Source organism: Catharus ustulatus, chromosome 3 (assembly GCF_009819885.2).
Source record: "Catharus ustulatus isolate bCatUst1 chromosome 3, bCatUst1.pri.v2, whole genome shotgun sequence".
In the NCBI taxonomy this organism is placed as follows: domain Eukaryota; kingdom Metazoa; phylum Chordata; class Aves; order Passeriformes; family Turdidae; genus Catharus; species Catharus ustulatus.
Genome location: NC_046223.1, coordinates 49358804 through 49372800, shown reverse-complemented (window position 1 = coordinate 49372800; position 13997 = coordinate 49358804). Strand labels below are relative to the sequence as shown.

Here is a 13997-nt window from a genome sequence, read left to right as displayed (position 1 = left end):
CCCCATATCGACTTTCCTTTCTCTGAAGCCCATTTCTATTGAGGGTTTTTTTTGTGTTTGTGCCATAATTTTTCTGGACTCTGCTTCTGTTTGTTACAAGTGAATTATGTCTTAGCACTGCCTCACTTTTTATTGTTACAGGGCTTTACAAAAGCTGCAGTTTCTCTATAATTGCTAATGAATTACATTTTTCAAAATCATTGTGAGATGTTTTTCAGCCCTGTGGCTCCCAGCCTTAGTGTTGAAAGCAGTGTATTTGTGATAGGTGAAAAAAAACCCCTTCTGCTTTCATTGTTGGCAAAGGGTAGAGAGAGGGTCCAGTGTTTGCCCAGAGAGATGTGTTAGGTTCGATAGATTCTAGTGTTTGCATCAAGCTGAGAGGCAGGATATTTCTTCCCTCTCCAATACTATAAGCAGACATGTGAGTGCTCTAACTGTGTGTTCTCTCTGAAGCTGCATTTTATCAGGAGTTAAGCTAAGTGTTTACCTATGCCTGCACTTTTGTATGAGGTATTGAGGCACTTGGACTTTTGTTGTGCTTAGTAGTATTTATTGTTTGAAATTTCTTTTTTTTTTTTTTTTTTAAACCATCCCTCCCACTTAATTCATTTCCTTGATCCAGAGTTTTGCTGCTGTTGCTGCAGGATGCTATCATTTTGCATGTTACAGCTCAGGCTCCAATGTGCAAGAGCAGTGATGCAGACAAACCTTTCTTCGCTGAAACCACTAAGGGGGTGGTCCAGAGGCTGTGGTTTGGAACTCAAAATGGGACTTTAACTAATCTCTACCACTGGAAACTCACTGAATTGTTAGTTCCCTCAAATACTTGCTAAGGTGGCTGACAAAGCACTAGATATTTTTTATTTCTTTGTTACCTGTGGCTCATATCTGGTGACTTGTAGGCAATTTCCATTACATTCCTAAATACTTGTGCTGTCTCTTTAGAGGGACTTCCCTGCTTCTTCCCCAGCACCTCTGCAGAGGCTGAAATATAGAGTGTGGTGGAGGACTCCAGGCAGAATTATGACTTTCAAAGTAAATCAAACTATTATAAGCCTTCAGTGCTCTGCTGTCTTTCAAATATATCTTCATTTAATCATTTTAGAAGCTAGACTAGAACATGCAATGCCTGTTCAGAGCAAAGAGAGAGAACATTTGGGGAAAGACTGGCAGAATTCTCTCACAGATGTTTTCTGCTATATATATCTTATTTACACCTGCTGAAATGGTTTCATAAAATTATTTATACATCTATGAGCTTTTCAGTCATCTCCTTTTTACTGGTTATATTGCTGTATTTTCTCAGCACTCATCTGGGTCTCACTTTGCACACTTATGTCTGCACAGTGAAATTAATCCTGTCTTGGGATCTGCAGAGGAGTGTTTAAATTTATGTTTCAAATGGATACAGCTCCTGTGGCAGAAATTGCGAAGAGGTTCATGAATTTTTAATTAGAAGATATTAATTCAATGAATATAATTTCCTAAACTAAGTTGTGGTGTGGAGCATAGATGTGGCTTAATGTTTAAGTGATTAAAATATGTACATTCCCCCTGGAATGTGTGAACCATACCCTGGATAATCAAGTTTCCTTTCAGATACTCTTGTCTGCTATGCTTGTGTGTTTCAGGAGCAGAACAGCAGTGCCTTCAGATAGGCTGTGATACACCTTTTATCTGTTACATTACATACAGAACAAGTGGACTGAAGTTGTCATGGAAGGAAAAGTCCCTCATGAATTCAAAACCTGCCATCCCAGTCAGAAAATGGTTTTTCAGCTTCCCATGTATTTTGTGCTTTGTACTTTCTTCCCAGTTGCATTTTTCAGACTTAGCTCATAAATGGTTGCAAAACTGTTTTGAAGAATTTACGAGGGAAGTCATATATAAAACCAAGATCGCAATATTTAGAAACCTGCAGTAATTTGAAAAGAAAATGTATGCAAATGATCACATAAATTCAGTGTACAAAGTAGACAGAAAAGCTACCTGTGAAGGAAGCTTCTTTCTTGATCCTTAAGGCAAAAAACTAAAGATTTGAAGCATAAGTTACAAATCCTGCTTGTTAAGCTTGCAACTACATTTTCTTCCAAAACGTAGTAGTAGTAGTAGATTTGTAAAAAGCATTTCCCCAACTTGCATTTCTGCACCAGGGCTCCCAAGGTTACCAGAGTGGTTCTGCAGTCTGTCTGTGGCACCTACAGTGTGGAAGGGTTGGTGATCCCACGTGGTTTCTGGGCAGCACGACACCTGACATCCATCCCTTCCTCCAGCTACTGGATCAGAGCTTCTGCCAGGACCTCAGGACTTTGTCCTGCACCCATCCTCTTGATAGTATTGGCTTTGAATGAAGAAGGAAAAAGGAAGGAAATAGGACTGCTAAGAAAAGGCTTTAAAGGTGGGAGAGCAAAATTCCTCTGCGAGTTGAGATTGTTTTAGATCAGGTGTAGGTGACTTGATGGAGGATGCAAAACCAGCACAAATACCTACTTTAAATTCCGTAGGCTTACTCTACAGGATATTAGCATTACTAATTTTTAAAACTTCCCCCTGGGTTTATTATCCGTATTTGAGATTCTGTGCTGTGCTGACCTTGGACCTCAAGGGGAGCTAGACAAGCTGGTGCTAAGCCACTGTTTGCATTCTATCTAATGTGTTCCCTGGGGATTAGATACAATTTATGGACATCTCAGTTTCTCCAGAACCTTCAGATCTTAGTTGGTGGTTTTAATAGTATAATGGACAAGTTCAATATTCACCAACAGTTTCTGAGTACAGGATAGATACCCTACCTAGGGTCTCTTAAATTTAGAAACCATGCAACTAAATCAGTCACCTTTGGGAAACACTGGATCTAATAGTGTGGCTTAAGGAGTCTGCACTTGATTAGGTATTTTCTCAGATAATTGAGTTTCTTCAGAGCACTGTGTAGCATGTAGCTACTACAAATTTTCTGGTACATATCAGACAAGCTCTATGGGCACATGTGGAGGGCGTTTACCTGCGGCAGCAAGGTTGCTTGCACAGAAGATACCTGCTTTTGTCTAGACAGGAGCTCTGGAAATGCAGGCTAGGGATATCTCTTACTGCAGCCACTGTTTCTATAAACCCAGGCTGTCCTTGCTTTCATTTTCAAGTTTTGACTCAGAAGGATGAAAGATGTACTTTAATGAAACTAACCTTTAAAAATATTTTCTGAAAAGATTGTGTAGCATCCTAGAGAACATGCCAACAGTACAACATTTGCTCAACCTTCTAGAATTAGCCTCTGGTAAAAAAGGGCCCTGATTCTGGTGGATTAAAGTCAGAACAACCTCTGGATTTAAAAGTGAGGTTTAATGTGAGGTTTAATGGATTTTAACCAAAATAAATAGAATTGCTCGAGGCTGATGAAAATTCTATGATCTCTTAGAATACAGATACAGATCTGATACAGATCTAAGCCAGAAGTTGAGTTCAGAGTACTATTTCCCCAAGTATTTTCCTTTGGTTTCTTGTGTAAATAGTAGAAAAAAAATACCATTCTCTTGGAAAGGCAGGTAGGAATATTAATCACAATAGTGCAGGATTATCAGGTGTTTTGCATTCTAGCATTGCGAAGTAGGACTTTAGAGCAAGGAGAGGAAAGTTGTCCTTGCTTCTGCCCACCACAGTCATCTTGGTCCTATAAAACAGCTCCTTTTCTAACAGGGCGAGCTTGACAGCAAATGAGAAAAAAGAAAGTAAATACAGTCAATTTTTTTAGGATTTAGTTACATGGGATGCAACTGGCTGTTCAGCTGAATTGTTTTATGCAGAGAATTGGAACTTTTCATCTAATTTTAGTCTCGGGCTTCAACTTCATGAACAGCTGCTCAAGCACAAGACTTGTCATGGGAGGCCAGGCAGCATCTTATAAATGGTAATTTACAAAAAAACCTACTGTGTTTAAAAAATAAAAAACCAAAACACTTGGAGCAAAGCAGCTTTTTAAGACAACAGATAAATCATCAGGAACTTGGGATCTAAAGGCCTCTTGAGGACGTGGCGAGTTCTACTGACTGGCATAGAGAAACTAATATAAAACTGATAAAATATTCCTTTTCTCATCAGTGAAGCAGAGTATGGACAAATGAGGTGCTCATGAAGTGCAAATGTTTGGATTGTGGAGCTTGTCTTTTTCTCCCTCCTTGCAAAGAACTAGGCAGGGATTGGAGAGTATCTGAGGAAGATTGGCAGCAGTGTGCCTGCAGCCTTTTCCAGGTGCAAAACTTAGATTCCATTTTGGCAGAACTAATGGAGAAAGAGAGGGATGCCTGGTGCCAGATAGTTAGTTTCATTTATCTGATCTGTGAAACTCTGGAATTTCCCTGGCCTTGGTCCAGCTTCTACTTGACTAGAGGAGTCCTTGTTGGATCTGTCCGTAAGTGGACGTGATCGCCTTTTCACGTCCACTTTCACTCAAGGACTTCATTTCCCTTTTTGTGCTACAGAATCAGCAAAAACAGCTACGCAGACAATGCACGGTCAGGCAAAATCCCCCAGCAGGGCAGTGACCCGGTGGCAGCCTTGCGCACGAGCAAGGATATGGCCGTGAGCCATCCTGTGCCCTCCCTGGCTGCCTTGGCCAGCAGGGCAAGCTGACTCGGTTGTGTGATGGCAAAGCAGGCTCCTTTCTACTCCAGGTCTTGCGGACTTCCTGAGTGAGTTAATCCAACACCACCTCATGGCAGTCAGTAGTAATTTCCTGTTTAGTATTAAAAGGCTGCATTTCCAGAAAATTGTGTCTGGTCTTCTTTTTTTTTTTTCCTTTTTTTTTTTTTTGTAATTAAATCCCAAGAATGTTTTGTCACCCTTTGTGTAAACAAAGGGCATAGGAAGTACAATTTCACAGAGATAAGAGTTTTACATGTAGGCTGAGGAATGCATGAACAGTACTGAGAAACAAATCCACGTCCTTTTTTAAAATTTTCTTGAACCATGTACACCACTGCTTACCCAGCTGGGATGAGTAAGTTATGGAATTCACTTTGCAATAACTTCACAAGGGCTAGGTCTGGCTGAGAATTAAGTAGGACTAAGTAGCTTACCCTGTGATTTCACGTGACGATCAACCAACAAAGTGTAGTCCTCAGTACTGACAACTGTATTACCTTCCTCCATTTTAACTGGAGTTTTCCCACTGATTTCAGGTAGACATGTTAATAGTATGTGCCTTTTAAGCAGTTGGCTTGCAGTCTTCAATTAGATACCACCAGTGCGACTCCCTCATCTAACTTGAGGTAGCTGAAACCCGTCAGGCAAGTTGTTCTGTAAGAGTTTCTGTGTCTCTCCATCAACTGCAAAGCGAACCTGGGTGACTGAGTCTGGACTAGATGGTTATATCCTAGATGGTTGTAGAAAAGGGGTTTGAACTCCATACTGTTGGCAAGTGTCTGTGTGAGAAACTGGTCTTGGTGAAAGGTATCTGGATTGTCACAGTATTTTTTCCTCAGAGAATGTTCTTTTAATGCCATTTTTTTCCCTGAAGGTAATATCTTGGAAATTACACTTCTCTAACAAATTGTGTGGTGATCTAGTGAAATTAAAACACCCCTCTTTCTATTTTGTTTTGAATGACTTCTCTCTGGTAGTTTTGCTTTTTGTATTTTCCAGTGATAAGTATGAAATTAGCTGTTTTACTGGATTATTTCAGGATTTATACTGAAAGCAGTAGAGTAACTAATGTTTCCTGTAAGAACTGTTTTGAAATAGCTCTTCGTTCTCCTACTCTCTTTTCCCTTTTTCTCCCCTTCATATTTTTTTCTGGTGTTTGGATATTTCATTGACTTGGTATTTGTTGTATTTTAGGAGAAATCTGATGCCAGTCCCACATCTCTACAGCTGCGATCCCAGATTGAGGTAAGCACTTAGATTTCAATCATCCACTTTAGTTTGTTTGTTCTTTAATTTGCTATTCTGCATAAATTGGGTAAAGGTTTCCCTAGTGTCTGCTCTCAGTGCTGCATGTCTTCTCTTGCAGGAGTCACTTGGTCTCAGCAGCACCGCATCAACACCTGACACTGAAAGAAAGTAAGTGAAGGCACAGGAAGTGAGAAAGGAGGGAGGGGGAATTTGGTAGGTTTTCTTTTTCCTTGGAGTAAATTAATTTTAGATTGTACTGATGTATCTAAATTTCAGATCCAAACACTGAATGAAACCTGTTTTGAAACCTGCTCCTTCTCCTCTTCCCTTTTGGTCTTTTATTATTTTGGGGTTTTTTGTCAAGGGAGGGTTATTGTTTCTCTCTTCTGTGTACACTTGGGGTGTGCATACACCAAGACAACTGGTAGTCATTTCTGAGGAACATCAGTGATTTCACCTTCTGTGCAAATTACACCTGCTTTAAAAATTGCATTCTTTGACTAGACCTAAAGGCAACCAAAAAAAGATAGGTGAAGGGAAGGGAGAGTTACAGAGTTCCATCATGTTCCTTTTCCTGTGCACTCCTGAGTTTGTAACTGTGCTTTTGAAGAAGGTGCCAAGGGCATGAAGTATTTAAAACCAAGTTAAAAGGAGCTTTAATTTTAGCGTCCTTAATGAAAACCTCTCTGTGAGGACTGAGAGGGTTTCTGTTTACTGTCACCTCCTGCTGCAATGTGTGTGCTTGTTTTCTGTGCCTCCTTCCTTTGATCCCAAGATCTTGGATCCCTGCTGCTCAGGGTAACGTGCAGTGGTGCATGAAGACAACTGACACTCTGTGTCCAATTGCCTGCACTTCCAGGGGTAGTGCCAGCTGGATGAGTTCAGAGGGAGTACATGGAATCCATTTGTGATGGGACATGCTTTTGTAAGGGTTTACAGTCCTACATTTGAATATCCTCGAGTGATTCATCAGTATCAGGGCAGTAACAGGAAGGTTTCTTGCTTTTGCTGGCTCAGTAGGACTGTCAGTCCCAGAGCAGTCTTTGGTGGATGCGGTGTAAGGGACTTGCCTGAGCTCTGACCATACAGAAGTCAGTTGTAGGGTAGTGAACAACTGCTTTGGGCTTGTCTGGAAGCTGATTCATGCTAAAGGTCTGAGAATGTGATAGATTGTCTTTTAGAGGTCCCTTGTCATGCTTCATCACTCGAGAGAAAAGCAGAGATGGTTTGCTTGAGGTAGATGCTCATTTTCAAAACAGCCTGTGACAGATAAGGTGAATTTTACCTTGGGTACCATCACTGCCGCCATATAACATGCTGATAAAAGAGAAGGCCTGGAAGTCTTAGGGTTTAATACTTTGCACTTCCAATACTCATATATGGAAAAGAATCTTTGAAGGATACCTGACTGTCCAACATTATAATGAAAGCAGAAGTGCCAAGTGGATGGGAACTGTAATCTGGGAAGTAAACCTGCAAGATTATCCTATAATCATATGACTTTTCTCTCAGCCTCAAAGCAGTTTACCCCTTTATCATAATCCCACCCCAGGTAATAAATGAGATGAAGATCTTGCAGGAGGAGAGCACACAACTTGGAAAAATCTCCACTTACCACCAGCTCTAGCCAGCTTCCTAAATTGTGCCTCTGTGTAGGTGTTCTACCACAAATAACTGAGTGAGAAGACAGTATCAGCAAAACAATCTCTTGAGTGACTCCTCTGAAACAGCCCATTTACCTCACTGAAAGGAAATTATATTATCTTAGTTCAGATGAAAGGGACTTGATGGTTATGGACCTCTCAAGAATGGAAATATGCCATATGAGGATTTGTAGAAGAGTATATGTGATTAACCTGATCATATATATGAAACTGGTGCAGGACAGGTTGTGCCAGATACTTGCACAATAAGAAGCAAAGCCATATGACACATGATAATTGGACAAGGTGTTGAAAATAATAAATTATGTCTACTCAGGGCTGTACAAATTCTTCATGCCTGAAATTATATAGTCTGTGCCTTTTTGTGACAGCCTGCCACATCAGTATTGACTTCACCCCTCTAGCCTAGAAGGCTGAATTCAGAAAAATTGCCTTTTCCATGGAGGCAGAGTTTATAAACTTGATATGTAGGAAAATGACCAGTTCAAGCCCATCCAATACACCTGTACTTGCTACTAACATGCTGAATTGGATATTTTTCAGGGAAGGATGTTGTGTTGGCTCCAGAGATTTTTGTAGGGTTTAGTATATGGCTTTCATCTGAATTTTCTGTGAGCATGCTACTAGACATGGAAGTTTGTCACTTTGGGGACACTGTTTTTATGTCATTCTCATGCTGTATGAAAAATGTGTGGTAAAGCTTCTACAAAACTTCTTTTGTTGTGAGAAGACTAGTTTGCCAAATATGAAACTTGATGCAGATATACATGAAAGATTTGGGGGACAAAAGGAAGGATTTGTTCAAAATTCAACATGAAGGCTTTCAGGAGCTAGAAAGTGGGGTTTTTTTGAGTACTCTTCCACAAGTAAGAGCTTATCAAAAAACAGTTATAATTCTACACATTGAAAATCCAAATGTTTAGAGTGAAATGGGTTGTTGCTGGTCCAGTGTTGTTTTAGAAAGGTTGTTTTAGAAAGTAAGGGCAGTCCCAAGGAAAAATCTGTATTGAGATAAGAGGAGAGAGCAAATGTCTGGCTGGGATATAGTCACTCTCGGCAGCTTCTTCACCCAGCACTGCTACCTGCACACCCTACAGCTTAATGCTACCAAAGTCTTAAGTTTTAAAATAACACATCTGGATGGTTGTTTAATCTGCCAGAGTTTAGACATTCCAGAGAGAAAGAAACTTTGAGGGAACCTGGGAAGAGCAATGTTTGCTTTAACCTGATTTGGTTTTCCTTTTCTGTGCTACTCAGCTGGAAGAGAGAGCCCAACGGGCTCCACTGTACACCACACTGAAAACATATTAACCTTGGTGATCTGTGGTAGGAAAAAATCCTGTTTGTATGGACAAGCTGTGTATGTTCAGTCTTGCCTTGAGTCTTACTAACCCTGCTGCTCAGTCTGATATAAAGTCAGTGCAGAATTAGTCAGTGCCCTCAGTCCAGCAAGTTGTTCAACAAGTATCTGTCTAGTGAGTGATGTGCTCTAACACAGATGAGCAGCACAGGGCTTGTAGAAAGGCAAAAGGGATTAAATGAGCCTGGAGGCAGAAGTGTTTGTCACAGTGAGTCATTGTCATCACCCCCCCCACCCCCGAAGGCATCTGGGGCAATACTACCTTCCTCTGTTGTTAACAACACCGTTCGTGTTATTAGATGAAGCTGCAAAAAAAGACTGCAAATGTGAACCTGCTCGATGCATTATATGTGTCCTATCAAATATGCCTTTTGTTTGATTGATTCTGACAAAGAAAGAAAAATCTTCACTCAGAGGCAAAACCTCTAAGATTTACGTGAATAACAGCAAGGGTACTGATGTGGCCTGAAAAACTATCCATAAACAACAGAAAACAAGGTCATATTTGTTCAAGCTTTGCTTCTCAACTGCTCTGGTTTTTTTTGCCTTACTGTAGGAGTTCCTTCTGTAAACAGTTTGCCAGATTTCTAAGTTATGTCATATTCAGCAACTAATGCAGAGCATGGAATGAGGTGTTTGTAACTTTCTTCTCTGAATAATAATTTTCGCTTCCCTCTGCCCTTTCCAAGATTTCCTTCTTTTAAACTGCAGTCTTGCTGACAATTTTGGTGCTAGTGTAACTTTGCTATTTCTCAGTGTGCCTTCAGTAAAGTGGCAACAGCGTCTTTAACAGTGATATTACTCATTTTAAACAAAAAATCTGTCCAGAACCACAGGTGCATCTATACAGACACGTTGTTTTGCTAGAGGAATCATTAGTGTAGAAAACATACAGTAAATGTGTTCTTTAGCAATTACTATTACTTCTCTGACCCCATACCATGTTCATCTAGGGATGTATTTTATATACAATTCCTATTATTTCAAAGAGATGGCAACACCCCAAGGATGTTTACTCAGATAGGAGACTGAGCAGGGTTTTCTCATAATTGTAAACAGAGCGTTTAAACAATGTAACCCAACTTTTAGCCTGTTCCCATTTTTGAGCATTCAAGTCTACATGACAGACTGATGAGCTCTGCATGTTTGCCAGGAAATCCAGGTTAAACCCAGTCCCCTGAACTCAGGCTTCTGCATCCTGACTCTCATCCTGTTTTTAGAAGAACTGGGGGGACGTTGCAGAAAGGAAGTTGTGTGTTTTCCCTCTTTGGAAATGGATCTGTTTGCTGTCACTGTTTGCTCCATCAGCCTTTGGGCTGTGTTTCAGATCTGGTGTGTCTGAGATCTGCTGGGAAAGAAAAGGAAGTGGGTCAGAGACTCAGGAGCACTGCATACAAATAGGATGAGCTACAGACATTCCTATGTACTGATATTTTTCTTAAGAGTTGCTGGAGAAAGAAAGGATGGAAACAATGCACAAGATAACAGTTGTGTCATGTATCTGATGTTTCAGTCATTCCCACCACCTATATGTGGCAGTGAGTGTTATGAATTGTCACCTCCTATGTGAATCACCTGCACTTTCTTGAACTGTACCACTCAAGTGCGCTCCTGACCAGTAAATAGTCATACTTCATATCAAGTGCCACAATTCATCCTGCTGTACTCCTCAGTACAGTTTAGATGTTCTTGACCCGGTGATACTCAAGACCTAAATCTGAGACTGCCAGAGCAGGGAACTGGCCAGAAACACACGTTAGGCAGAAGGAGAGAAGCAGGCATGTGTGGGTTGCAGGTGGCACAGGGCAACATTGCTCAGAGGCTTTGCATTCCCCTGGCATGGGGGAGCCTCTGGCAGCTGCATCCTCAACTCCCTCCTTCAGCTGCTCCTGAGGGCAAATGTCTGTCACCCTGTGTGTGTGCAGGATGTACCGAGCCACTCACGTGTTCCATTCATACAGCTTGGCCAGACCTCTGATGGCTTGTTGGGAATGTCACAGCAGGAGCTGTAGGCTCCTCGGGCGTTATGGCTTTCTCTGAGGTTTTTAGCAGGCAAGCAGTGAGGCCACAGCACAAGTGGCTGCTATCTGCATTATATCTATTGTCACTGCAGGAGAGACGATTGACTGAATCTGTTTTTAAGAATTTTTTGCAATGAATGTGCCATAGTACAGCCATTCCAGTATCCCATGGTATAAACTGGAACTGTGTATCAACCTAAGGCTGGGAGAGAGCCTGCATTTCAGTTTTCCTATTTTCCACAGTGATTTCCAGTGAAAGCTGCAGAAAGGTTCATCCAAGCCTCAATTCTGCCCCCTTTGGTATGCTGATCTACTGGCATTTGCCAGTAGTTTTTAAGACTTGATTCCCTAATCTTCTTTCCCTGCATCATCCAAACTGCAGGTCAAGATTTGAATGCAGGAGGTTATTAAATCATCCCTCCAAGTCAAGGATGGAGGGGTTTAAATTCTATCAGCTTAGATTCTGGCAACTTCTTAGAGTGCCCAAATTAATTCTGGCAGGTATTTGTAAGCTCATCTGAGAAGAAAGAGATGTGCAGGTCTGAAAGAGGATGTAAGGCAGAGAGAGGGCAGAAACTGACAAGAACAAAGCATAAAACAAACAAAACACCCAAACTGAGGTAGATAAAGGCTGCACTTTATTGCTAAGGGAATAAATTATTCCTTTTGCATAGTTTAAAAATGGAAAAGAATATTGGAAGAAAAAGAAGTAAGAGCTTTTTTTTACTTGAGATGTTTGAACTTAAGATAAATTTTTTTTATACCCTGTCTTTGCAGGAATTGAAAAAATCGGTGAATATGTATGGCTGTTTTCACTTGTTTGAGCCCTGATTTAGTGAAAGGCAAATTATTCATGCTGCCTTTAAACAGCCTCCTCCAGAGAAGTAGGGCAGGAAACTCCCACAATAACCCACACAATGGGAGTGAGAGGCCAGCCAAACGCTGCCTGGGACACGTGAGGAGGGAAACCAGTGCTCCTTTGAGCAGCTGGAAGAAGATTTCAAGCCTGGTAATTTTGTACAAGGAAGTATGAAGGGCACGTTTCACGAGAAAGTCTGACTTGTCACAGCGAGTTGAGATGGCACGTAGTGAGCAATACACAGAGAGCAGGGAAGCCTTGCCTGCAGCACTGGGCCCTGCTCTTTGCTCTCAAAGAGTTTTTAGCTGGCAATTATGTGCCCCCTGGCTGGGACCAAGCATTCTGTCATTAAATACATGATGTGCCCCCATCTGCCTGCTGCCAGTCCGTGGACTGAGCCCGTGGGACCAGCGTGGTGGCTTCCATGCTGGTGATGCCACAGAGTACACATACACACGCACAGGCCACAAGCAGCTCAGTGTTTGTTTCCACTGAGAAAGTTTTGACCTGCTTAAAGAGCCATTGCTATGGAAACCTAATGAGAAGATAATTGAATGAAACCTCTTTGCTTTCCATCCCTTTCTCACACTGGTGCCAGCAAGGTCAGAACCTTGCAGGCCTCCTTTCTCTTCAGGTTCATGCAAATTTGATAAAAATACCAAAGGCCCATTTTCTTCCCTGTGCCAGCTCCAGTTAGATAAATTACCTTGTATTCAGTCAGGAGCAGTTACAAGTCTGTCAGTTTTTCATACTAATTATGTAAGTGGGCCATTTCTAATGTACAGGGATAACCAAATGGCTTTGCAGTGGAGCCAGCATGGGCTTTTGCATTGGTTTATTCACCGCTCTGAATATGCATAATATTCCTGTACTAAATATCCCATCTAAACCATTTTCTGCAGTGTACTAAAAATAATCATTGGAAAGGAACGAGAGGGGCACTATCAGTTTATTGAAGATGATAACTGTGGTGGTTTCATCATCATGTGGTGCTATGCACCTGTGGATTTTATGGTCCATAAATGAGATGCAGCCATTTGTTAAAGCACATCTGCATTTAAAATATAAATGCCCATCATCCTCAGTTCCTACATTTGTTCTGTTTTGAGAACAATGAGATTTTAAAAATCAACAGGCACATTCATGAAAGCAGTGCATGGTGTTGTTTGTTTCTTTTCCCAGTTCTTTGGAGTACCAGCATGTTCTTGGGGCACGTATGACTCTGTCTCTTGTAATATCAACCACTCTCTATGCGAGATTAGCCCCAGTGTTTTTCTGTCTGAGGTCAGAATCAGTCCAGAGTTAACAGGAAAAGCTGTAACCTAGTTGAAACTGGTCTCAATAATCAGACAGGCTTAGTTGGCTTATGACCCAAATGTATGCATTGGGTCTTCCTTGCACACCAAGTTTTGAAGACCACCTCCAGGTTTCAAAGGTATTGCTTAGGTGTAATGATGTTATCCCCACTGCAGCACTTTTATGGAAATACAGATTCAGAGACCATTTAAGATGTCAGGCTTTGACATTGCTCTTACAAAGCCCCCAGGCTGCAAAACAAGAACCAAAAGTGCCCTCCAGAGGCAATCCTTATGGCAATGTCTAGTCTGGTCTGTTTAAGATGTCTGTTCTGGTCTCTTATCTTTCAAGCAGCCTCCTGTAAAAGCAGTTAATCAAGTTTTTAAAGTTGTTCTCCCTTTCTGTACATACTGTTGGAAGTTTGTCCAAACAGTTAGGAAATGCTAGCTTCTCTTTCTATTTTTTTCCAGCATGTCTGTTTGTTCCTGTGCCTGATTTATTAATAGGCAGTAAGGTAATCTTCTTGCAGCTTTCCAATTTGACAGACAAAACTTTTCTAGCTTTCTTTTGTAAGCTCAGCTGTCCTGTTCCCTGGCTATTCTAATAGCTTTCCCCATACCATATTTAGATTGAATTAATCTTTCTTGAGCATGAATAATGATGGTTGTACAACCATTCCCATATATATTTGTTCTTTGTATTCTTTGTACTGGCACTGGAATTTTCTATCCTTATGCATTTTAGAATTAATATGTAGGTTTTTTTCTCAGTCATCCTTTTCTACCTGGTATCCCCAGGTACTCTGTCATTTGCAGACCTCCAGCATTTGAAAGACTGACTTTTCTGTCCGTTTTGTTTGTGTACTTGAACACTTTAATGTTGAATGTAAACTCATTTCTGTTAAGCCAGTCTTT

General features: G+C 41.0%; 1 protein-coding gene across 5 annotated transcripts in view; it reads left to right on the top strand.

Annotated features, from left to right (window-relative positions):
• LOC116993511 (SAM and SH3 domain-containing protein 1-like) overlaps positions 1–13997 on the top strand; it is a 528294-nt gene that overhangs the window by 461086 nt on the left and 53211 nt on the right. For all 5 annotated transcript variants that reach the window (XM_033054178.2, XM_033054180.2, XM_033054177.2 and 2 more), the window contains exons 3-4: positions 5830–5880; positions 6002–6051. In XM_033054178.2, the coding sequence (XP_032910069.1) occupies positions 5830–5880; positions 6002–6051 (101 nt within the window). The remainder of the gene's footprint in view (positions 1–5829; positions 5881–6001; positions 6052–13997) is intronic.